This window comes from Oreochromis aureus, linkage group 22, assembly GCF_013358895.1.
Source record: "Oreochromis aureus strain Israel breed Guangdong linkage group 22, ZZ_aureus, whole genome shotgun sequence".
Lineage (NCBI taxonomy): Eukaryota > Metazoa > Chordata > Actinopteri > Cichliformes > Cichlidae > Oreochromis > Oreochromis aureus.
The window spans coordinates 40746104-40772523 of NC_052962.1; the positions used below are offsets into that span (position 1 = coordinate 40746104).

At 39.1% G+C, this 26420-nt stretch overlaps 2 protein-coding genes and 1 long non-coding RNA gene across 4 annotated transcripts; 1 reads left to right on the forward strand and 2 right to left on the reverse strand.

Moving 5' to 3' along the window:
* Positions 1 to 1802: 1802 nt before the first annotated feature.
* LOC120435621 lies at positions 1803 to 5331 on the reverse strand. Its single transcript, XM_039605374.1, has 4 exons — positions 4512 to 5331; positions 3485 to 3640; positions 2601 to 2693; positions 1803 to 2114 (listed from the first exon to the last, which is right to left on the reverse strand). The coding sequence occupies exons 1-4, from the start codon at positions 4857 to 4859 to the stop codon at positions 1803 to 1805; spliced, it is 909 nt and encodes a 302-aa protein (XP_039461308.1). The 5' UTR covers positions 4860 to 5331.
* Positions 5332 to 18248: 12917 nt separating this feature from the next.
* On the forward strand, positions 18249 to 24286 carry LOC120435932 (G2/M phase-specific E3 ubiquitin-protein ligase-like). Of its 2 annotated transcripts, XM_039606133.1 has the most exons (14): positions 18249 to 18307; positions 18729 to 18921; positions 19006 to 19118; positions 19689 to 19965; positions 20204 to 20283; positions 20443 to 20482; positions 20594 to 20621; positions 20709 to 20728; positions 20842 to 20931; positions 21028 to 21338; positions 21466 to 21653; positions 21991 to 22163; positions 23066 to 23280; positions 23843 to 24286. In XM_039606133.1, exons 6-14 carry the CDS (start codon positions 20454 to 20456, stop codon positions 24076 to 24078), a joined length of 1290 nt encoding a protein of 429 aa, XP_039462067.1. In that variant the 5' UTR covers positions 18249 to 18307; positions 18729 to 18921; positions 19006 to 19118; positions 19689 to 19965; positions 20204 to 20283; positions 20443 to 20453; the 3' UTR covers positions 24079 to 24286. The 2 variants fall into 2 exon arrangements, with proteins under 2 accessions (XP_039462067.1, XP_039462068.1); XM_039606134.1 differs by lacking the exons at positions 18249 to 18307; positions 18729 to 18921; positions 19006 to 19118; positions 19689 to 19965; positions 20204 to 20283 and having other exon boundaries at positions 20439 to 20482.
* Positions 24287 to 24564: 278 nt separating this feature from the next.
* LOC120435900 lies at positions 24565 to 26164 on the reverse strand. Its single transcript, XR_005610003.1, has 3 exons — positions 25603 to 26164; positions 25065 to 25283; positions 24565 to 24924 (listed from the first exon to the last, which is right to left on the reverse strand). It is a non-coding gene; the product is annotated as an uncharacterized LOC120435900 (long non-coding RNA).
* Between the last annotated feature and the right edge of the window lie 256 nt (positions 26165 to 26420).

Genomic DNA, 26420 nt, shown 5'->3' on the forward strand with positions numbered 1-26420 from the left:
TCACCGAGGACGACGGGCCGAGGTGGAGGAGTGGCCACAGTTTATAAATCTACTTTTCACTGTCGCCAACTGTCACCTGTCACTTTCTCCAGTATTGAACTGAATATGTTTGAGCTTGGTAGCAGTCATCCTGTTCTTTGTGCGGTGATCTACACTCTAAGAAATAAAACTTTGGATTTAATTGACAAAGTTAAGGCAATCTTTTCCACAAAACTTGGTCAATTAAACATAAATCAATATGGTTGTTATCTGCAATTTCAATGGTGATGTATACCAGAAGTGAAATTGTTATATAAAAGCAACAGCTTTCCTTTCATTGTCACTATTTAACAACATTAATTAGAATTTAAACACTTTGTTCATTTTATTAACTGTATTGCTTTAGGTTCAATTGACAATATTAATTTTAATTTAATGGCACCATTTACATTGTGTTTTGGACCTAATTAATTTGATTAATTATGATTTAATGAATAGTTTCATCTATATGCTAAATGTTTAGGTATCATCAAAACAAGTCTAGAAAAATTCCCGAGTTGTCATCTATACATTGCAATTAGGTGTTTGGAACTTCAGAGGTCTTCAGCAAAAGGTCCAACACTTAACTACAGTACAGGTGACAACTCGAGAACCGTTTTACACTTGCTCACATGTTAACATTTATAACATTCAAGATCCTTGACCTACAATAGAAAACTCTCTTACACCAAAGCTTACAGAAAGTGTCAATGCAAAAAAAAGGGTGCTGCACCAACAACTTTATTCACGATAAGCCTTAACAAGGCAAAACTTCTACAGGGAACAACACCACATAAGGCAATATTAAATGGAACAACATTGGAAACAACTTTCAAGTTTTAACAAAGTGACATTGTAGTGTGCCGTAGGATGTCGAATTCAATACAACAACATTTGATTATAGTCAGATCTGCAGATCTATCACAGCAACTTAAAAAAATAATAATCCACTGTATAAATCAATTACAGAAAATACTTAAATGGCACAAAAAGGTTAATCTGGACGATTTAGTCCCCAGTTCCAAAAATCAGATTCAGAATTATAACTTTGGTATTTCTAATAAACAAAAAAAAAAAAAATGCAAATCTCTGTAGCAAATCTCACAACATTCTTAATTAAACACTAAGACCAAAAATCCAGCACTTAATTTGAGTACAGGTGACAACCTTTCACATTTGTTTGCACATACACTTTAACATTTATAACACTCAATATCCTTGACCTGCAATGGAAACTTGGTACACCAGAGCTTAAACTAAGTATAAATACAAGAAGAAGAAAAAAAAAAAAAAAAATTGTGTTGCTTTAACAACTTGAACAAAAGCTTTCAATGAGGCAAAGCTTAAACATGGAAAAAACACTGCATAATGCAACATTAAATGAAGTGCGTAAAACAAAATGTAAACATTTGAAACAACTTTCCAGTTTCAACTAAGTGACAGTGCAGTGTAGTACAGTTGTAGGTCTGCAATGGCTACAGTCTGCAGAATTACCACAGCAACTCAAACTGCAGAAATGTTAAAGTGAAACAACAACAACAAAAAAAAATCATCAATCTGGGTAATTTTGTCCCCAGTTCAAAAAACTCAGTTTCTGAATTGTGTTTTCTTTTCCACAATCAAAAGAAAAATGGCATTCAGTAAATCTCTTAAACATTAAAAGTGCTGAAAAAATATTTACAAACAAGGATCAACATATATATTTATAAACTTTTAAACAGTAAAATTTTTACTCAGCAAGAAAACAGAGCACTTATTTTGGGGGACATTTTGATCTAGAAGAGTCATTGCGTCTCCTTTTGGCAGAGTTTGTTCTTCAGCACTTGTATTTTGATAGACAGTTTTTTGTCTTCCAGGCCCATGAGCACCTTCTGGAAGAACTCAAATGTGTAGCGAAGTAAATTGAGGCAGTAAATTAGCCCAAACAAAAGTGCACACCCGCTCGCCACATCGCAAAGATCCGGCAAGACAGTGCATCTCTCGATAATGATGCCAACATCTTCAAGGGAGTCATCAGGCTGTGCTCCTTCATGGATTATTTTATAAACACCCAAATCCATCCTCTCGAGCTCATCAGCTTCCATCACGTTGAAATCCTGAAAAGGACAGAAATATTTTAAATCCGTTGTATTTGGGTCATCGCATCATCTATCTATTCACTCCATTTTAGTTAAAATGGTCCACACTACCCTAATTACACATATCCCTGAATGAGACTGAGAAGAACAGACCAAAGAAAAATGTGGATTTAAGACTATCACCAAATAAAGACCAAGAAGAAGATGCATGAAACATGGAGAGAGGGCAGAAGGAGTATGCATTAATAATATTATCAATATTTTGCTGACCAGGGTTATTTTATTTAGTTTCGCATAAAACAATGTAAGTGAATGGAAAGAAAATTCTATAAGTTCCCATGCACTTTATTGTGGTAAGCTAATTTAAAGAAAACTGATTGCTGCCAGATCAGGAGAATACCTGGGCTTGTTTAGAAAATACATTTTTCAACTTACAAAACTCTGGGAATTATGACAGTCAAAATTTTACTGAGGGGTGGAATATCCCTTTAAAAATAAACTTACCATGTACTCTTTGATGAGATTTTCAGGGTTCTCATTCAGGTATATAATCACAGCTTTAAGGATGCATTCACGCTTCACTTCGATTCGGGAAGTCTAAACAAAACAACACATGCAGCGCAATTACTTTTTTAAGTTTTTAAAGACCCCCACAGAACTCAAGTCAATTTTTATTATTGTTTAACCAATTCATAATTGTTCCTAAGTAATTTTAAACATGCTTTTTGCAAGCAAGTAGTATTTTGTGTTAGAGAATGAGAAGCTTACCAATTCATTCCCATAAAGATTATAAGTTTAGAGTCCAATTACACTGATTGCGATACATTGGGTCGCGGAAAATGCAGCTTTAGCGTGGTGTACCACCCGAAAGAAGGAAGGAAAGTGTTGTTGCTTAGGAGTGTTGTTCAAAGGAATCAAAAACATTTTGATAGACATTTCCAAAAATTAATGACAAAAACTACACTGTCACGTTAATATGAGGTATGCGGGCTACCACCACATTTGCAGTATTTATACCAAGTTTGAGTGAAGAAAAAATAATCTATTGTGTCACTGAGTTGTGGCGAAATGTGAAATGTCTGCCTTTGCCTTTGTCTTTTCTCAGTGTAGCTAATTATTCCTTTGGACAATTAATGAGTAACAAAAAAAGAAAAGAGCTGCAATGCCACCAGCGGCACTTATGGCCTCTAGGGGCATGAGTTACTTAGTTCTGCTTTGTGTCAGGACCAAATCCAGAATATAAGCCAAAAGCGAGATGAGAAGTATAGCCCAGGAGAGAACAAGCATAAAATAACCCAAGAAAGTTAAAAATACAGGTTCATAACCAGACCTGAGATCAACCTGCAACTAATCCATTAGTTACAGAACATTTAAACAAGACAGAATACCTGTGAAATTGCAGACAACGCTGCTGTGATCCGCCGCGCTGTTTCCCCTCCTTTTTTTCGTAGAATCTTCATCAACTGGTCAGAGTACTGGTCAAGACTGCTCATGAATGTGGACAGCAGTGGAACTGTGGTGATTTGGGTGAACTCCGCATTGATCTACAAAGTTCAAAAATAAAATTTTTTAAATAGTTCAGCTCAAAACAGGACTAAATCCAGACCAAACCTGATCTAATCCCAGACAAAAAGTTCTGGTGCTGTCCAGGTTTGATTTAAAGAAAAAAAAGGGGGAAAAATCGATTAATCAGATGGGAATGTGCCAAAATCAATTACGATTACGAAAAAAAAAGAAAAAAAAAAGATTTTTAAATCGACAGAAAAGTTATTCCAACATGCCACCCAAAACATTTATAGATGGACTGGCAGAATCAGGTGGCTGCAAAAGAGTGCCTCACCCATGCAGTACGATTTTGCACTTTAGTTGTAAAAGGAAACTGACGTGTATCATGAGAAAATACAGTATTAGAAAAATATATATATCAAGAATGAAAAGAGCAAAAAAAAAACAACAACAAAAAAAACCCAACAACTCTTGATTGTTTTGCTTTGATGTAGTTATTTATCGAAGGTGGAAAGTTTTTTTTTTTGTTTGTTTTGTTTTTGCTTTGTTTTATTCTTTGCTTCGAGCCCTGTGTACAGGAGCTGCATGCAAAAAGATCTTTTGTTAAAAGGGTTGGCGTAATAAGCAAATGATTCAGCCAATACCTTTTGATTAGCCTTGTCTCATGCTTTCTTGCTTTGTGGTAATCTTTATTCTGTCTTCACTGAGATATTTGAATGCTAATCAATAAAATCAAATCAAATCAAATGTTAGCAACGTTTTCCCAAAATTTTTCGTTCCATTGGTGCTGCCCTTCTCACAACACAATTTACCTGCACTAAGCTGAAAAGACATCAGCTCGGTGACATCAGCTTTGTAGCAGTACTTTTCTGTTCACGGCCAGTTTTAAACCAGGACTCAAACTCATACCTCGGGTACTTTGAAGAGGGCCGGCCATCTGCTCTTGAACTCTGCGATGAATGGCATCTCTTCAATCACCTCTCTTCTTCTGTGTGCAAACGTCTTATCCATCTTTGTTTTGATTATTTGATCGTTGTTTGTTTTCTTCACCTCAATCAGTAGTGCTTGTCGTTCTTCCTCCAGACTTTTCTTTGTTTCTCCTGCAGGGTATTGTGGTAAAAAGTTCACTTCTGCTTTCCGTGGCTTTTTGACGTTGTTTCGACGTGGACTCTTCTCTCGTTCTCTCTTGTGTTGTAGAGTGTTTATTGCCACCTGTGGGCACCCTATGTTTCTCAGTGTTGTCCGGTAATTGGCCATTTTGTATTTTAGGCTTACTTTCCAGCCTTCACAGCCCGTCACAGATCTGGTCTCTTTGAGAAAGGGATATTTTTGAATTAACGCTTTAGCGACATCATCAATATCTCCACTTGATGGATAAACTGTATTTTGCAATTTCTGAGGCCAACATATTTAATATGTCAGATTTGAGTTTTGGGCTCGGGTCTAAGAGAGTCCCATTGTTTTCATATTCTTGCTGGGCTCTGTGTAACTGAAACTCCACATCAAAACTAAACGTTGGTATTGGAAAGTTTAAGGGCCATTTCCGCAAGCGAAGAGATGAACAAGAGGCACTGGAGTCTGAGGAGGAAAGGATGTCAGTGTCTGGCAAGGATGGCGCAGCAAACTGTGGTACTGTCTCTCTGGAGGCAGCTGTGGGTGCTGTGGTGGGCACAGTGGACGGCGCAGAGTTTTGAGTGTAAATTATTTTGATTGTACTCTTGTCTTTAATGTCCCCAGTTGTGGTTAGGTTCATGTATTCATTGTCAAACTCAACATCTCTATATTGAAGCCTGAAATCTTCAGTCAATCCAAACTGTCTTTGTATTTCCTCTTTTAAAATGTCCACTGAACCAGGGATTCCAGAAGGAAGCACCAACTTGGATGAATTGTCCACCCAAGTATCACCCTCAAAGTAGCAGCCATTCTTCAAGCTGAAAAACAAGACCAGTGTATAGATTATCCTTAGGGATTTTTTTAAGAAATACTGTCCAGCAGACAATATTTCTAAATACATACATAGATAATTCCTGGATCATGAAACACTACTCAATACAGTCTAAAAACATGACAGTTTTATTTGTATTACACTTACTTGTTGCCACAAATGTTTGTTTACCTAACAATGAGTGAAAACAAATACAACAATTACCAATGTGAATATGTCTTTTTAAGGTGACCATCCACAAGTGTCCCACTTCATAGTCGCATAGGGGGTATGGGTCGGCCAGCTCTGTCATGGATACAACAACAACATCTGTTGTTGTTTGTAGGTGAAAAGCCCTATAGTGCTCCATGTACCATGAATTTAGTCTTTTCAGAATAAGGAGGGTCTCTTTTTAATAATGCACAAATGTTGAATTTCACAGAAATCTGGTAGACCACCACATGATCCGTGCACAACAATCATCCCCTTTTTGTACTGAATGTTGTTCACAAAACCGCCAGTGGCTAAGTTAACAGCAGTCACGTCTGGATGTTTGTTAGCGATACTTTTCACAACATTGTCTTTAAGGACATCCAACGGCACTTCTGTCACGCGAGTAACATCTGTAGAGTTTTCATCATCAGGACAAAGCATTCTATACGCAACCATTAACTGATGTTTACGAGCTAAAGAGCCGGCTATGTTTCTGAAGCTTTTGATGTTCGAACAGCCTGTTTGAAGAAACTATGCTTGGCCTCAAATCTCATCGTCCATAACGACACAAGAGGACCAAAACATTTGATCATTTCTGCATAGTGCTCAATAAACTGGTGTTTAGGCATCAGTTTTTGGTTAGGAAATAGTTGTTGGTAACGCTTTCGGTGCTCTGAGACCTTACATTCCAAATATGCAACAGATTGAAGACTGTGAACAGGAGCTACTACAAGCTCGACAATATCTTTTAAGTCTAAAATAACCAGCCAGGCTGGTTCATCAGCAGGGACATTTGGTCCAATGATAAAAGGAAGCAAGCGAATAAGACACCAGTTTTCATGTGCGTTACCCCCAAGAGAACGTCTCTTCTTCTTACTTACAGCTTTTGATAACACAGTGGGGCGATTAGTTTTATCTCCTTCCTTGTAAGGAAAAGAACGAATACGATTGTTCAGTTGTTCGAGAGAAAAATACTTTTTTGACACGAGAAGGTCAATACACTGGGCCAACTCGACAGGAACGATTCCTTCAAAGAAATCGTGCACAATGTCGGGAGGGTAACCAGTAACAACATTAAAATACGAGAGGTTATCCGTTAAAACACACGATTTTCTTACACCTAAACAGTTCACACCTTGTTCTTGAGCAGTCTTGACATGAAGCCGATGATTTTCCTTTGTTCTTCGTTCAAATGATCCTGTCTTTACCTCACACGTATTTATATCAGAAAGCTGGGCTGTACAGAAACGACAAAAATAATTAGCTGAAAAATTCTCCACAAATCCTCCTAGCCCATGGGCCCCCAGATTATCAGCAACAACACACTGAACTGTACCCTTGATAACCGAACCAAGGAGGGGCACGAATAAACCTTGATTCTCAAGTCTGACTAAATCATGCAGCAGAGGCTCAAGTACTTTTTCATAACCGAAAGATTTAATTAATTCACTTTTACACAACAGTGCCAAGTAGATTGAAGAAAGGGCTGAGCTGCAACCAGAAGGCAAGTTACCCAGAATCCAATAAACCGCACAAAGTTTATGTTTTTTGCGAGATGTTCCTAGTGGGTTGCACACTTCAAAATCATCAATATATAGGCATAATGAAATTCTGAGCTCTTCACTTGAAAAAAAAAATATTGTTCTTCTGATTCTCACCGTCCTGAAAACATGTAAGCAGTTATGAATTTGAATGACTCCTTTTATAGTTTTCAACTAGCTTTCCAACAATATCTTCACGTTGAAGTAACTGCTCCAATAACTTTAGCAGTGGAATATATTGAAAGGTTTTTTTTGTTTTTTCCTCTAGAACATATTCCTCTGGCTCAACAACATTAAACTTTTCATTGTAAAACTTCTTGCGCTTAAATGTTGTTTCAAGTGACCCTCCTTTTGCAATACTTCTAAGTAGTGGATTTCCAGTGTATAATGCAGTGCACAACTCATTCACTAGCGATGCACTAACCTCAATATTATGCTCCTTGAGAACGGCCAAAGTTAAGCTATTTGTTAAGGGTAAAGCAGAAGTAGTGAATAGAAAATGTAGCCCCTCGAGTAAATTGTCAATTGCTGATGTTGGTACATGTGAAAAGACCTCCAACTTTAACAAAACCAAGGCAAGGTTTTTAACTACAGCTTCCTCCAAATTTTCACTAACTACACCAGCTTCACAATCCAAGTCAGGGGGCCCTTCATCTGCAGACTCCTCAGAAAGATCATTATTACTTGTAAATTCAGTTCTTTTCACTATTTCATTTTTGAAATCTCTTAGCGTGCATGAAGAATGTTTTCTACTCTTGTGTGTCTGGAAAGTACCATACACATTAGTTTTGAAAGAACAATTTTGATAAACACAATCTACTGTCTCCAACCTCTTGAGATGTTTATTAATATGGAGGAAGCATTCTCTGCTTGTTGATATGTGGCTTTCAGGACAAGAAGGACAAGTCAAAATAACATGTTCTACAGTGTGAGAGGGCTTAGCACCACGTGCACGACTTAGATGAGTCCTAAGACCACCCCATGTTTTGAAAGTACAAGGACAATGACTGTAAATGCACGGATATGAGCGTCTCAGACCAAGAATTGAGTGTTTAAGTCTCAAGTGTTTTAGAATTTGGTACCTTTTAGATACACTTAAAGAGCAAAGCTTACAACACCACATTCATAACCTGAAAGACCAAATAAGAGAATTCAAAATTTAAAATTGTGTATTAAGGAAAAAGTAAATAATACGAAAGCATTTGGTACCTTCAACATGCACTTTTGGAGCACAGCTCAAATCTCTGCAGCTCCAAAATTCCACAACCAGCAACCTGAGAGAAAAAGAAAACAAGAAAAAATTAATCGTGTACAGTGAGACACATGCAAAGGGGTAGCACAGAAATGGTCTAAACTTAAGAACACTCCTGTTTCTTTTAAAATGTGTTAATAATACAAGTTAAATTTCAAATGCTGCAAAATTTCTATTACTCATTTCATAAATCTGTTCCTGTGAGCACGTTTACCATTATATACCGGAGCAGCTCAGTCTGTGAACATGACCCACTTGCCCCCCAAAATAAAATCAAGTATGGGTGGTTAGTGCTCCGTTTGTGTCGGTTTGTGCTGGTAAAATCATCTTTGTATCGCTAGGTGTCAAAGATATTACACTTTTATTTAATAGGTCATTCAGAGTTCACGCCCCCCCCCCCACCAAAGCAACACGAAAATGGCCCAAAATAGGTCAAAACATGCCACAAAATGCTCGGGTGCCAGCGAGCGTTTCCTACGACGTCTACATCACCCGGACGCTCACTCGCGCCCGTAAGCACGGGGAGCGCGCTCGACGCCCGTGACGTCATTGCGAAAAAATAAAACATTAATAACTGGAAAACCGTAGCAGCACAAATGTTAATTTTAACGGCACAAACAAGCTCTAACCAGGCAGAGCATTTTGTGGCATGTTTTGGCCTATTTTGGGCCGGGGGCTGGTGAACTCTGAATGACCTATTAAATAAAAGTGCAATATCTTTGACATCATAGCGATACAAACGATGATTTTACCAGCACAAACCGAAACAAACGGAGCACTAACCACCCAGTATACTTGATTTTATTTTTGGGGGCAATTGGGGGTCACCTTCAGAGGTCTCTTTGAGACTCGATGCGCGAAGTGAAACAGACGAGTATGGACTCGTCAACAATCACTGCACATGTATCCCAATTCTTGTTCTGGCTAACGTTGATAGAGCAATAAAACAAATAAAATAAGTGTGCTATTCGGAGTTCGAATGAAATTTTAAACGCAGATGTGCAGTAACGTCGAATATGCAAATGAATGTTTCCAATGCTAGCAAAATGCTACAACCTACAGAACACATACGGCCCACATATTTACCGGAAAAATATACGCCATACATTATCACAAAGTACTAGTTAAATTATATTCTATTAAAAATAGGAAGAAATTACCTTAACTCCAACGGATGAATCGTGATTAATCCCTCTTTCCAGACACGAGGCCAAAGCACAGTATGGCGTAGATGAAGGTCAATGCGTGTGCGCGATTTTTTTTTCATTCTCTGCGCATGCTCAGAAAGGATGTGGAAAGGGCTCTTTGGACTGAATTAAATGTGTTCAATAAATTGGAAATATCAATATTATTTAACATTAGAACGGTTTACAATTAATTAAATGAAATTTAAAAATATTAATTACACCCTTAAGATTAAAAATTTTAAGTATATTGAACATAAAACTATGAATTAATTTTTAAAAAGCCCATGTTTTATTTCTTAGAGTGTACCGTCCACCAAAACATAACAGGAACTTTGTTAATGACTTCTCTGAGTTCTTGGCTGAAATAATGCCAAAGTATGACAAGGTCTTAATCCTGGTGATGTGAGTATTCATGTGTGTTGTCCTACTAAACCATTGGCAAAGGACTTTTTAAACCTACTTGATGCTTTTAATGTTTTGCAGTCTGTCACTGGTCCCACTCATAAATATGGACACACTCTGGATCTGGTTTTGTCTTATGGTTTACCTGTTTATAATCTTCAAATTTATGATGTCGTCTTTTCTGATCATATGCCTGTATTGTTTGAAACTTCTCTTCCCTGTAATATCACTACCTGTGGCCCTCCTACTGCTTCTCGCATGTTTAAACCATCAAGTGCCGTCCAGTTTTCTACCGCCTTTAATAAGGCCTTTAATGTTGACTCAGAGCTCTCAGTCTGTGCCGACACTGAGGTGCTGACTGCAAAATTCTTATCTACTTGTCAAATCATTCTGGATACTGTTGCTCCTCTAAAGGTCAGGCGGCCTAAATTGAAGTCTGAGCCGTGGCTGAACGACATCACTCGGGCTGCTCGAAGAGAATGCAGAAAAGCAGAACGCAAATAGGAAAAAGACAAGCTACAAGTGTCTTATGATATCTTAAGAGATAGCTGGCATAAATATCAGAAAATTGTCAAGAACCAGAAATCCGCCTATTTTGCAGGTGTTATTAACGACAACTGCCATAAGCCCCGTGTTTTATTTAGTATTTTAAGCTCTGTTCTTAACCCTCCCCAATCCAACTGTACAGAAGCTTCTGCTGAAACTTGTGAAGCTTTTTTAAATTTCTTTGTGGAGAAGATTTTATCTATTAGAGCACATATTTTACCCCCTTCTTATGACCCTTCTGTTATTTTTACGCCTTTAGCAATTTTTAGCCATTTTGAACCTGTGTCTCTATCTAAACTGGGTAAAATTGTCACCCAAATCAAGTCTGGCTCTCCCAATGATGTTCTTCCCCCTCGCTTTTTTAAAGAAGTTTGGGGCACTATTGGACCTTATATTCAAAGGCTTATAAACAGCAGCCTGACTTTAGGCCATGTACCTGTAATTTTTAAACAGGCAGTGGTCCAGCCTCTGCTGAGACGCCCTGGCCTGGATGCCTCCTCTTTGTTGTGTAATTTCAGACCTATTTCAAAGCTTCCTTTTGTTTCTAAAATTTTAGAAAAAGAAGTGTGCTCACAGCTGCAGACTTTTTCAGAGAGTCAAAAACATTTTTGAGGTATTTTAATCTGGTTTTAAAGCCCTTCACAGCACAGAGACTGCACTTTTGAGAGTTTTTAATGATATCTTACTAACTGCTGACACTGGGAAGTCTGTCTTACTTGTGCTTTTGGATCTCACAGCAGCTTTTGATACAGTAGATCACAATATTTTGATTTATCGTCTAGAACATCATGTTGGAATTAGAGGCACTGCCTTGGAGTGGTTTAAGTCATACCTCTCTGATAGAAGTTTTTCTGTCTCACTTGGTAAATTTCATTCATCTTCCGCCCTCCTCCCATGTGGTGTACCTCAAGGATCCATCCTTGGGCCCCTTCTTTTTAGTATTTATTTACTTCCCCTTGGCCATATTATTAAAAAACATAAAGTTTCATTTCATTTTTATGCAGATGATTGTCAAATTTATCTACCGCTGAAACACAATGACCTTAACCCCTTCAGGCCTATTTTAGAAAGTCTTAAGGATATCAGAGCATGGCTGGCTCTGAATTTTTTAAACTTTAATGAAAAGAAGACCGAGGTCATTATATTTGGGCCGAATGGACCTGGTGTCCCTCCATCTGACTTGGGTCCTCTTACATCGTGTGTCAAATCAATTGTCACCAACCTTGGAGTAAAATTTGACACAGCTCTTAAAATGGACAAACAAGTAAATACAGTGGTGAGGAAAAGCTTTTTTCAGTTGAGGCAGCTCTCTAAAGTAAAACCTTTTATTTCTTTTTGTGACTTGGAGAGAGTTTTGCACGCATTTGTGACCACTCGCCTTGATTATTGTAATGGACTTTATATTGGTATTGATCAGGCTTCACTATCACGCTTGCAAATGGTCCAGAATGCTGCTGCTCGCCTGCTGACAGGGACACGCAAACATGAGCACATTACCCTGTTCTTGCCTCCTTACACTGGTTGCCTGTCCATTTTAGAATTCATTTTAAAATTTTATTGCTTGCTTTTAAAGTCTTAAATGGCCTGACTCCTTCTTACCTGTCAGACCTTTTACACCAATACGCTCCACAAAGGTCTCTCAGATCATCTGACCAGTCACTCCTTGCTGTCCCCATGTCGAGACTGAAACACCGAGGGGACCGAGCTTTCGCTGTTGTGGCCCCCAAACTATGGAACAAACTGCCCCTCCATATTAGGTTGGCCCCAACACTTGAAATGTTTAAATCACTTTTAAAAACACACTTTTTTTCAAAGGCTTTTTAGGAGTATTATCAGAGTCAGTTTGTAGTCAGTTTTTAGTCAGCTGTTGGTCATTCTTAATCTTTTTACTTTGTTAATCGTATTCATTGTATATCTTATTGTTTATTTTACTCATGTTTTAATATTTAATATATACACTGATTTATTTTTATCTTCTTTTTCAATTATATATTTATTTTGTTTATTGATTTCATTGTATGCTTAATGTATGGTTTTTAACTGCTATCTCTATTTTATTATTGGAAAGCACTTTGGTCAACTTTGTTGTTTTTAAAAGTGCTATATAAATAAAGTTGGATTGGATTGGATTTTAGTAATTAATAATTCGGATTTAATGGATTTCCTCGCTTGTGTTTCTTACCGTTTACCTTTCCCTGTGTCTTCTGTCCTTTTGTAAACCTGGGAAATATCGTTTCCTGCTTCCACCTGCGTCTTCTTCCCTCTCAGTCCGAGTGTCTGTTAGTCACGTTCCCTGACTTTGATGATTCTGGGATTAGAGACGCCTGTGACTCCAACACCAGTAAAACTATAACCAATCTGCACGTTAGCATTCACAGGCGTCAGAGCACGAGCGTGACTCTGAGCTCGTCCGTCTCCTCACAGCTGTGCTAACATTAGCAGATGTTTCAGGCTCTGTGCTGTTGCCACGGTTTCATGTCGCCTCCTCATCTTTTCTTTTTTTGGTTGCCAAGTTTTCTCGTCTTTACTGTCAAATGTAGCAGGGACGTGGGGCGAGTAGAAGACTGTGTCTGTGTATAAATCTCTTGTCACATCTCGACGTGTTTGAAGAACTACTCGTGACTTTTAGCTTTTTAGGCAAATTACTGAGTAACTTTCAGAAACTGTCTGAATTCATATGATCAAGAACAGGTAAAAATAAATAACATTTATACACTTCACAGATGTTTTTACAGACTTCATTTAAGAGTTTTAAAAAAGACTGAATTACCATATTTAACGCAAAACTGCATAAAAAGCTTGCAGTCATTAAAATTATCAGAAGCATAGTTTATGTAATTCTACATAGGTTTGTTTGTTAAGGGATGCTGTGTAACTCTGGGATTTTTCACCAGAAATGTCAGGGAGTATAAGTGTGTGTGAGACTGGGCTGGTTCCAGACAGGCATACATGAGGGGGCAGACAGAAATGTAAAGGGGCACATGGTGGCAACGGAGGTGGCAAAGGGGTGGGGGTTGGGTGGGGTGCTCTGGATAACTGTTTTTGTCATGTAATTGGATTGTACTTCCTCAGGCCTCTACGCTAAGGCCTGACCAACTTGGGTGTCCCACCTAAAGGCTAAGCTTCTGCTGGTCTAGCTTTTATCGTCACTAAGGTACACAAACCCCCCTGACCACGTTAAAGTTGTAATCCCTCAAGGGGAAAACAGAAAAACAAAACAACAAAAGACAAAATAAATAAAATATTTCTCATGAGATTCCAACAACTAAAAACGTTTACCTTAATTGGATGGCCTATATCAAATATATTCAAGCCCAACAATAACACTTCTCACTACTGCCAATATTAACAAAACTTAAAAAAAAGTAGGCCAAGTTACAAAGAAAAAGACAATTCACCGTGTCTTGAAAAATAAAACTGAAAAATAGAAATACAGAATAAAATAAAGTATTCATCCAAATCTTTACAACCAACAACATAAAATCTATCTTAATTAAATTTGCAAAATAAAGTAAGAATAAAATAAGACATTAATTTCATGGACACTCAAATTAACAGAGTCACATTAAACGCACCTCATTGCCTGCCGTGGTGTTCTTCGCAGTTGCACTTCACCTCAGAGGTAGGTTAATAAATTGGATTTAACTTAACCCCAATACTTCCACATGGGTTCTTTATATACCTGAGTCCAGCTTGAAGGCGCGGCGCACCCACTTTAGGCACAACAGTCCGTGCTGAGCGTTACTTCCGCTCCACCAAGTTTTAAAACAAAGTCCCGCAATTAAAGGAAAAATTAAAAATGTTTCTAAAACCTGACACCGGGTCATTTGCGTACTAACAGTGATGTGATGTTTAGCTGGGGGAGGGTGAGTGGGGCAGCCTGCGCACAAACAGAGCACGGAGGGAAACAGTGAACAAGACATGAAACCTGTCATCTCATTTGTGCCTTTTCCAGTGGGTTTTTCAGCTACTGTCGTAAATCATGCCCATATTCAGTTTGGGGTAATCTTTTATTTTCTTTCTCAACTTCTAAAAGTTTGATTTAAGCAGCCAGTGTGCGATACAGCTTTTATCACTCTCTACCTGTCCTGTCTCCTCCCTGCCTGGGCGGAGCTCACCACGGACTCCTGCCTTTGGCCCACACACCTGCAGGCAATTACACACCTGAGGCTCATCTGCTGTGTCCGAATTCAGAGGAAGGATTCTCCGAATGACACTACGGCTGTGTCCCAATTCAGGGTCTGCACTTTTGAAGTACGCACACTACGCGTACTACGTACGGTGCGTACTATAAGTACGAGAAGTGCGGAAGTGAGAGGCTTGTGAAATGGGACGGTCTATCCTTCGTCGCGCTGTTCAGGTTGCCTAGCAACCATGATACTAACCGCGAGAAACGTTACATACAGTTTTGTGTGACATAAATGAAGGAGAAAAAATGTTGTGTTGGTCATTCATTTTTGTCATGACATCACTTTGATTAGTTGAGTATCTGAGGCTGAGACCACAGGACTGTAAAACATGATTGTTGGGCTTCATTTCTGTACTGAACAGTCATTTTAAGATTAGTAAATAACAATTAGCTAATGTTGTTCATGAGACTAAAATCATCTCACTGTGGTAATGTAAATATAATATGGCCAATATTATATGTATTTTCAGATTATTATGATATACATGTGTGTGTATATATATATATAAATACATATACACAAAAAACACCCATCTCGCCCCTGCGGGCGGTCTATCCTTCAAGCTCGGGTCCTCTACCAGAGGCCTGGGAGCTTGAGGGTCCTGCAGTATCTTAGCTGTTCCCAGGACTGCGCTCTTCTGGACAGAGATCTCCGATGTTGTTCCCGGGATCTGCTGGAGCCACTCGCCTAGCTTGGGAGTCACCGCACCTAGTGCTCCGATTACCACTGGGACCACCGTTGCCTTCACCCTCCACATCCTCTCGAGCTCTTCTCTGAGCCCTTGGTATTTCTCTAGCTTCTCGTGTTCCTTCTTCCTGATATTACTATCATTCGGAACCGCTACATCGATCACTACGGCCGTCTTCTTCTGTTTGTCTACCACCACTATGTCCGGTTGGTTAGCCACCACCATTTTGTCCGTCTGTATCTGGAAGTCCCACAGGATCTTAGCTCGGTCATTCTCCACCACCCTTGGGGGCATCTCCCATTTTGACCTTGGGACTTCCAGGTTATACTCGGCACAGATGTTCCTGTACACTATGCCGGCCACTTGGTTATGGCGTTCCATGTATGCCTTGCCTGCTAGCATCTTGCACCCTGCTGTTATGTGCTGGATTGTCTCAGGGTCATCTTTACACAGCCTGCACCTGGGGTCTTGCCTGGTGTGATAGACCCCAGCCTCTATGGATCTTGTACTCAGAGCTTGTTCTTGTGCTGCCATGATTAGTGCCTCTGTGCTGTCTTTCAGTCCAGCTTTGTCCAGCCACTGGTAGGATTTCTGGATATCAGCCACCTCCTCTATCTGCCGGTGGTACATACCGTGCAGGGGCCTGTCCTTCCATGATGGTTCCTCGCCTTCCTCCTCTTTCTTGGGTTTCTGCTGCCTGAGGTATTCACTGAGCACGCTGTCAGTTGGGGCCATCTTCGTGATGTATTCGTGGATGTTTCTTGTCTCATCCTGGACTGTGGTGCTGACACTCACCAGGCCTCCTTCCTTCCGCTTAGCGTACAGCCTCAGGGTGCTGGACTTGGGGTGAAACCCTCCATGCATGGTCAGGAGCTTTCTTGTCTTTATTTCAGTGGCTTCTATCTCCTCCTTTGGCCAGCCTATTACCCCAGCAGGGTACCTGATCACGGGCAGGGCGTAGGTGTTGGCCCGGATCTTGTTCTTACCGTTCAGCTGACTCCTCAGGACTTGCCTGACCCTCTGCAGGTACTTGGTGGTTGCAGCCTTTCTAGCGGCCTCTTCATGGTTCCCATTCGCCTGCGGGATCCCCAGGTACTTGTAACTGTCCTCTATGTCCGCAATGTTGCCTTCTGGTAGTTCGATCCCCTCAGTTCTGACTACCTTGCCTCTCTTTGTTACCATCCGACTACACTTCTCCAGCCCGAATGACATCCCGATGTCATTGCTGTATAGCCTGGTAGTGTGGATCAGTGAATCGATGTCTCGTTCTCTCTTGGCATACAGCTTGATGTCATCCATGTACAGGAGGTGGCTGACAACCGCTCCGTTTCGTAGTCTGTATCCGTAGCCAGTCTTGTTAATGATCTCACTGAGGGGGTTCAGGCCTATGCAGAACAGCAGTGGGGACGGAGCATCTCCTTGGTAGATCCCGCACTTGATGGTGACTTGTGCTATGGGCTTGGAGTTGGCCTCTAGTGTTGTACGCCACATCCCCATTGAGTTCCTGATGAAGGCTCTTAGGGTCCTGTTGATCTTGTACAATTCTGGGCATTCCAGTATCCAGCTGTGGGGCATTGAGTCATAGGCCTTCTTGTAATCAATCCAGGCAGTGCACAGGTTGGTCAGTCTGGTCTTGCAGTCTCGGCTGACTGTTCTGTCTACCAGTAGCTGGTGTTTTGCGCCTCTGGTATTCTTGCCAATCCCTTTCTGTGCCCCGCTCATGTATTGACCCATGTGCCTGTTCATCTTAGCCGATATGATGCCTGACAGGAGCTTCCATGTAGTACTGAGGCAGGTAATTGGTCGGTAGTTGGATGGGACCGGTCCCTTCTTGGAGTCCTTGGGGATCAGGACCGTCCGACCTTCGGTTAGCCATTCCGAGTGTCTCTCATTAACTAGCAGCTGGTTCATTTGTGCTGCCAGACGCTCGTGGAGTGCAGTCAGCTTCTTCAGCCAGTAGGCGTGAACCATGTCGGGCCCTGGTGCTGTCCAACTCTTCATACTGGAGACCTTTTCTTGGATGTCTGCCACTGTGATGGTTACCGGACCCTGTTCAGGGAGGTCGCTATCGTCTGCCCTCAGATCCACTAGCCACTGAGCATTGACATTATGGGTTGCGTCCTTCTCCCATATGCTCTTCCAGTATTGCTCCGTCTCCAGCCTTGGTGGTGCTGTTCTCTTATTGTTCCCTTGCCACTGAGAGTACACCTTTGCTGGTTCTGTGGAGAACAGGTGGTTTATTCTCCTGCCTTCTATCTCTCTGATGTACCTCCTCAAGCGGCTGGCCAAGGCTGTGAGTCTTTGCTTGGCAGTTTCCAAGGCCTCAGGTATGGACAGCTTGCTGTATTTCTTATGCACCTTCTTTGTCGCGCCATATATATATATATATATATATATATATATATATATATATATATATATATATATATATATATATATATATATATATATATATATATATGAATACAGCAGTGAGCTTGAACTCTGGGTCAAAGGTTCAAGTTGCAGTTATTTATATTTCCAATCTACGGTGGCCCCTAGAGACAAAGCACGTACAAACTCCAAAACACATGCAAAAACCAAAACACATGCAAACTCCAAAACACACGCAAAATCCAAAGCACAATGGAAGTGCTCCAGGAGGCTAGGGGCAGTGTTGAGCTCGATTTGCAAAATAAACGGCAAGTTTGTTGCAAACACACGGAGTTGGATACCAGCGGAAAACACCGGCAAGGATAGACCAACTACGCCTCATAATAAAGGTAATGTGCAAACTGTTGTTAGATTTTTTTTTTATTACTATGAACGCTTAGTTTATGCTTTGCTCAGAGAGAACTGGTTTAAAAAAATGGATAAAGGTATGAAAACGTAATGTTTTAGCGATTTCTGTCCTTTGCTAAACATCAAAAGTAGCATGCAATGCAGTTTATATACATATATATAATGAAAGTTAAGATAAAATATGTAATCTTATTTTAATATTTTCCTCTGAGTAATTGATTGAAAAACATTCTCATAGTCAAACAAGTATTTGCAAGAGAGATTATAAAAATCTAAGTGTAATGTTTTTGGGAGTTGCGCATATCTGTCTGTGCATTCAGGAGTCTTAATGTAAGATTGTTGTAGTGATAAGTTGTAGTGAATCTTAATTTTGTAAAACATTTTATGGGGTCATTTTTACAGATGTACTGTCCCTTCTGTGGACACCTCTTGGCAGACAGTCCTGTCTTTTGTAGTCTATGTGGTAAAAACATCAAGTTTTTAAAGGACATCACCAGCACTGTGTCGAGAAATACTGCCCTTGGTGAAGAGGCAGCAGCTCTTCCATCTACCAGTTCCAGCATCCTGACTGGCACAACTATACAGTCTACACAGGGTAAAACACATATTTGTATTAAATAAATCTTCTTAACTGTCCCTTCCCTAAAATGATAATAACTTAATTTTTTTCTGTTTATAGCTGGGAAATCATTAGTGGAGTCATTTATAAAATTTAGGGATGTGAAAGAAAGGGAGAGAAAGGCCTTTTTTTCAAAGAAACACCAGGAACAGAAGGAACATAAACCAGTGAAGGTATGTCATAAACTTGAACGTGGAAGTTGATCACTTTTGTTGCTAATACAAAATCCAAATTACCTGTAGCACTGCCAAGGCATCACTGTAAATTTCCATATGCATATGAAAGGAACTGTATATATTGCAAGGGTGGCCAACTATGTCCTCTACAGCTATGGACCTCCCCCCCACCCCGTACTATCTCTGTTTAATTTACTTTGAGGCTGATTGCTGTTCATTACCTGTATATTGGTGTGTTCAGTTAATCGCAACCTTGGACATTAGTGTTGCTCGGGGAACGTTGAAGAAACTAGAAACGATCTAGTTGCCGCTCTTGGGGATTGTAGTTGACCACTGATACAGGGCTTACAATTTTTAACCTGATCTGAATTTTGTAATTGTCAGCCTTTGGTCAACATTCCTTCAATGATATATGCCCCCTGTTAAAACTAGATTTAGTCGATAATGTTGTCTTTTGAGGCAAGGCACAGCTGGAGCACAACTACAGATCAGAAATAAAATGGAAGACAGGGAAGACCATGCAGGAGCAAAGATGGAAAAACGTATTATTGTTAATCTCATTTCTAGATACAGATTGGCATCATGACAAGGACCAGTGATGGTATAAGACCTGTTCGAGGAAAGTCACTTCCGGTTGATGTTCATTCTCACTGGTCAACTGAGCAAGTCTTGTCTGTCAGCGTGAAAAAACATAAGGACTTTAACCAGGACATGGCCGATGGACCCTATGTACTGCTATACCCTGATGCAAGGGAAGTTAGCACAATTCCTGGGACCAACACCCCTTTCACCATCCAAAAATACAAGGATGCCATTTGTAACCATGATGACTTCTTAAATACTGGTAAGTGATTCTGATAATGCAGTGACAATCATAAATTTTAAATATTAAAAATAATTCAAGATTTTAAAAAAGAAATGTTAATCAGAGAGTGACATGATTTTGCCACAATTTTGAAATATATTTAATTTGTGCTGCATAGCCAAAGTGTTCTGTATGTTTGCTAATTGTTAGATATAGCTTTCAATACATACATATATTTAAATTAGACTGTATGTTTTTAATCATTGAATATTTGCAGATTGCAACACAGAGTGTGAATCTGAAGAGGACAATGAAGTTCAAGTAAAAGTAGTAGAAAGCCCACTGTCGGACACTGTGGTTAGTGTTTTTTTTACCGGTGTTTTGTGTGTGTGTGTGTGTGTGTGTGTGTGTGTGTGTGTCTGTGTTTGTATACACCAATATATTGAAGAAAAGTTTAAAGTTTTCAAAAGTGCTGTTAAACTTATTTTACTACTTATCGGTTATGGGATTTTCCAGATAATCACAGCATGCCGGAAACAGCACCTTCAACAAATAGGCAAGTTTTGCATTGTGGAGGATACAGTGCGGCGACCCTGAATAGGGAGGAGCCAAAAGACATTATTATGTAGTATATTGTAAATTCTAAAATTATTTCAATTCTTTACAGGGGGTCAAACTTGCAAACTTCTTCTGAAGTAAGACTCTGAAAAATGTCATTAATAATTATCATACAGGCTACAAACATAAATTATATTAACTGTTCATATATTTTTGATTTTTAGACTCAAGGTCCCTGCTACAGGTAGGTTTTGGACACAGAAATTTGTGTATTGAGACACTAGACCAATAAAATCTTAGTTAACTTTAGATTTTAATAAATGTTCTACTTTGCCCACTAAATGTTTTTCATTGCAGCACATACACAAGTGTTTATGCACCGATTGTAATTGATAGTGACTCAGACAAAGAAGTTCTCATCGAAAAGGATGAGAGTGAAACACAAAGGTAAGTATACATTTAAATGTGAGAATGTAAATATGCTAAAAGTGAGTAATAACATCCTCATTTTATGTGATATTTAATAGTTTTTTTCTGTTCTAGTACAAATGGCCTGACTGCTGCAGAAGTACTTGAAGAGCTGGCGTCTAAGACAATAAAAACATCTGTCAGCAGATTTAATATAAACAGGGCAAATGATTGGGATGGAGCAGCTCGGGGCTTTAGACGTGTGTCTTACAACCCAAATGATGATATACTTGTGAAGTTCAGCGATGACGCAGGACAGCATGAAGATGGAATGGACAATGGTGGTCCTAAACGTGGATTTTTGACATTATTAATGAAATGCCTTAGATCACGACGAATCTTTGATGGACCCGAGGACAGCAAATTTCTTACATTTGACAGCGCGGGTGAGAAATTTATACCATCTGACCATAAAATTAAATTAATACATTTTGAAGTTAAGCTTGGATGATTAAAAGGCATATAATTAAAAGCATTATTTTAGCATAACTAACTAAATAAATCCATTACCAGCTGCAAGAGAGGATGAATATTTCCTTGCTGGCAGAATGATTGCCACATCATTGGTACATGGTGGTCCAGGGCCTGCCTTCCTCTCCAAGACACTCTACCAGCATCTGATTGGGACAACAAAGTCTGATGTGGTGGAGGTCACAATTGAAGATGTAACTGATGAAGCTACAAAAGCTTTTCTGTTGGAAGTATGTTGATTTAAATATTCTATTTTAAAACTACAATTTCTTTTGTTATCACAAAGCTTGATGTGTTAATTGCACATTGGACTGTGACACTGTGCTCCAAAGTAGTTGTAATTTTAATCAGCATGCAAAGTGTACCGATGTTTGTTAATTATGAACAAAGATAAATGTGTGACTTTAAGTAGAGGAGTAGAAAACAATACCAGAATAACATGCTTTAAAATATAGACCAAACATTGAAGTGCAGTAGTAATTATATTTAAAATAATTTTGATGTGAACGTCATGCACAACAACCTTGTGATACTGCAATTTTGTTTTTTTTCTTATGTAAACACTAGATATCCAATGCTGCAACGCTGAAGGAACTCCATGGGTGCATTGAAATGCACTGCAGCTTATTGCAGACAGCTGGCTGCTATGGATTTCCAGACTCTTTAGATAGTAAAGGCAACATCATTAAGGACTACCTTAAGTGGTACATCATATACCGCAACCACTTCTCAATCCAAAGGTAACATATTTGTAAGTGTTTGGACTGATACTAAATAATGGAACAATGTAGCTACACTATTTTAATAATAGTTTTGTAACAAAATTGTTTTTTAAACCATAAGCGACACTATACTGAATTGATAACAGACAACAGCTACAGAAGCCGCCTATTGTTTTGACCAAATTTGTTTGGAATAATATATATGTTTTTGCTTAATTTTACAGCTTTGCATCTTCCCTTTTTATTTATTGTTTCCATGGTTAATTATACTTGGAGCCTAATGTTTGCAAAAAGTTTTTGAGTTATCATGCATGCTTTACTCAGTATGGAACAAATCATGTGAAGCTGCGAGGACAGAGATCAAATTTCAAACTTTTAAACACTTATTCTATTAGAATTCTTGTTACTTATCAGTCCCTGCATAAAACTGGACAAAGCTGCAAACACAAGTTCAGCCAGTGACCGTGTTTAGGCAGGTACTTTAAAAAATTGCAGTGCAAATTTGATGTTTGTAGGTGGTTTGATCTTTTAGATTATTGATTTTATTGAGAATAAACCGTACTGTACTGACTGAAAATGCATTTGCAACATCCACTTGCTGATGAATAGAAATGCAGATGGTAAAATATAAATTTGGAAGGTGGCATGATGGAGCAATGGATAAAACATCAGACTGGGATTCAGAAGGTAGCACGTTCGATGAGAGCCCACACACCAGGTGTGTCCTTGAGTAAGACAGCCAGCACTAGCTCACTGCTCACCCCAAGGGTGATGGGTGAAATGCTGAGATCTAATTTCCCCCTAGGATCAATAAAGTATGTAAAATCCATTGTGCTTTAGGAATAATTAAAATAAAACATTCAAAAAGTGTTTGTTTTCATGTTTTTATTGTAGTGCTGATGACAATTTTCCCCTTATAGATTTAAGTATGGCCTCGCAACACTTGGTGTAATCCATGCCCTGCAGCAGCATCCTTTGTTGTTCCAACCCTTCATGTGCTCAAGACCAGAGCCGCTGACATCTGATGTTTTAGAGGACATGTTTGCAGTGGTCCTGAGTGAAGCTGGCAGTTCAAGACGGCAGGAAGAAACCAGGGTGCTTGGATTCTGGCGAGACTATCTGATAGACGCTGAAGGTTTGTATAATACAAAACTTGCAAACAAATTACTATGATCAGTGCAAACCAATAAAGCAGCTCTTTCATGAATATCACTTTTATATTTTTTTTTTAAGTTTAAACTGTCAGGTGATATTTCTGCTATAGAACAGAAGCACTTTTATTGTCTTTTAGCAGTTGAATCTCCTGCACATTCTTGTTACAATTGTTACAATTGTTTTTTTTTGGGGGGGGTGGATTTAACTCATCCCTTCGGGGATGAATGTGCTGCCAGCAGTGGCTATTGGGGAGCTACCTAGCCTAGCATGACCTAAATAATACTAACAGAGTCCAATTATCACCTTTACAGTTTCTGTTTAAAATGGAGAAATTGTACTGCAATAGTAAGTCATCACAGAGCTGCTGTTTTATATTACATTATATTGAACTGGTATGGGTGTTTGTGCTATTAATCTTGGAAAAAAAGTAAAAACATAATACTTTGGAACATTTGAGGATCCAAGTTTCTTATATTCTGGTTTGTATTTGAAATTTTTAGAAAATACAGATTTATTTTTAGCTACATTCTATTCAATTCTAGATACCAAAACAGCAGTCTCCCTACAAGACATACTGATGTTTGCCACGGGCCTAAACAGCATTCCACCAGCTGGAATGGAACCAAGATCAAGATTGCTGTTTGGTGATGCATCACGTTTCCCACTTGGGAAAACATGTGCAAACACCATTGTGATACCAATGGCTCAGTCATATAAGCAGTTCCAGGCTGATATGGACTTTGGAATATTAAACTCTCCTGGTTTTGGTCTGTATTGATCGATTTGCAGTTTGATCCTCACGCTGTAATATAGTCTTCATTTCAACTGTGTTTTTGTTCTTATACAAAAAGGTTGGTTTAAAGAAATTGGCTAGATATCTGTTGGGCCAAGACCTTTGTTTTAGTTACAATGCTAAAGTAAATGTCTGTGATTTGAAATGATTACTTTTAGTACCCTTAGCTTTAGAAAGAATTCCCTTTACTACTATTCAGCATTTAGAATAAATATATTCATAGATATTGTACATTTTACACAGTTTGTATGTCAGTGCAAAGTGTACTTTGCCTTGTTAAGGTTAACAATAAATCTTATTACTTAAATTAGAGTGTTTTTACTCCTTTATTTTATATCAACCTGTATTAATAAAGCTAATAATACCAACACGTGTCTTGCATTTAAGGTGGAGGTTAAGAGAGTCTTCACAATATCATCTGTTAGCAGAAATAATTTATTTGATCTCACAGTCACAACTGATATTCTTATTTGGAAAAACACAAAGGCTATTTTTTAAGTGACTATAAACTGATGAACTATAATTGTGTTCTACTTGAAGCAAAAAACATTTTTTTTAGCCTTCACAAAAGTGCAGGTGGTGCATTATTATAACCACAAAGTGGACTCCACAGTTCTGGGATGTGTGGGAACCTTGGCATTACAACCCAGCAAGTCCTTTTAGTCTGATGTAGTTTCAATGTCTGTGATGAACTGAAGCCACTGTTTAGTCCTTCAAAATATTCCTGTAGGTGAGGGTCTCCACAGAAATCGGGAGTTGAACTCATCCTGAACTGACTCAGCTCTTGATGTCCAACTGCAAGGCCACAGTCACGTCCACCAAACCTAAACTCTGCTTTTTATGACCATACAGTAAAAGCAGACTATATGATCAAGTGCATAGATGTGCTAAAAAACGTCATTTTTGTGATTTCTACTTAAATTACAGAATTTTGATTTTTCACATCTTTAATTGACAAGAGTGATACAAACCTATGAGGTAGGTAATACATCACATCGGGTTTACCAGATGGACAGCGTGACTGACTAACTGGACGGATCAGGTGCGTGTTCCACTTTCTTTTGCATTCATCCAGATCCCTCTGAAGCACAGCCATGAAAATGAAGCGCACCAAGCACATGTGTTCATGACTACCATTGAAGAGGTGCATTTCCTTCATGTCACTCAAAAGGTCCATCCAGAACTGTGTTCTAAAAGAGACAAAAACATACCATCAGTTCACAAATCACCAGCCTTCAAAGCCTCACTATTTCTTACGTTTATGAAATTGTTTCTTGAGTTGATGTAAAGTGCGTGCCTTTTGGATTTCTATTCATCTTACTTTCTTTATTGACTATTACAGTTTATATTTCCTATCTTATACTTGTATGTAACATAATGGCTACACATTGAAGCTATAAAGGAAAGGTGGTGTGATACACAGCAAGGCTTCTGCATCACAGACTATATATTACAGCCACACTTTTATCTGGTTAATATAGTTGTTTCTTGAAAAATTTTAAAACCTACCGCTGTTTTCTGAAGTACGGCCACCAGCTTTCAATTCTTTGATTTGTTGTTGAAGATCCATACATATGACTGGCAGCTCCTGCAAAAAAATCTTGATGAGATGACCGTAAGGCACAATGCATTGCTGCCATCGTCCCATTTTCAGTGCCGCAGTCAGTGCGAAGTCGCACTGGTATGACTCCAAACTCTGAAGCACACTGAACGTAGTGTTGAGCTATGACTTCTGGGTTGCTGTTAGTTGCTCTGCAAACCAACCATAATACCTTCCGCGAATAGCCATCAATACAACCACTGATAGCCAAACCATATGGCTTTAATTTGTCATATCCATCAACATGCCAAGTGTGGTTTGGTCCAGGTGAATCGTAAACTCTTCGTACAAACTTTTTCCTTGAGCGCTAATCATTTGTAGATTGAAAGAATGTCTCATCCTAGGAGGTCTATAACAACTCTGTGTAGCATGAAGAGGGGAGTGCGTTCACTCCTCCTCAGAGTGTTCTGGTATAGATCACACGTCTCCTAGGAGAGGTCGTATCTTCTCCTGCTGATATATGGTATAGCAAACACACGTATATCTGTTTGAGTGTAAGAGCCTTTTGTTTAGATGGACCGCTAGACTCCTGGCACCAGCTTTGGGGAGTCACATTCCACACACACACACACACACACACACACACACACACACACACGGTATTCTTTGTTCACATGTATACCTATGTAAGATGTTATATGTTAATGAACCTATGCATATTCATGTAACCACAATAAAAGAGAAAAATAAAAGAGCAACTGGGGTCAAGCGAAGGAACGGTGCCTGT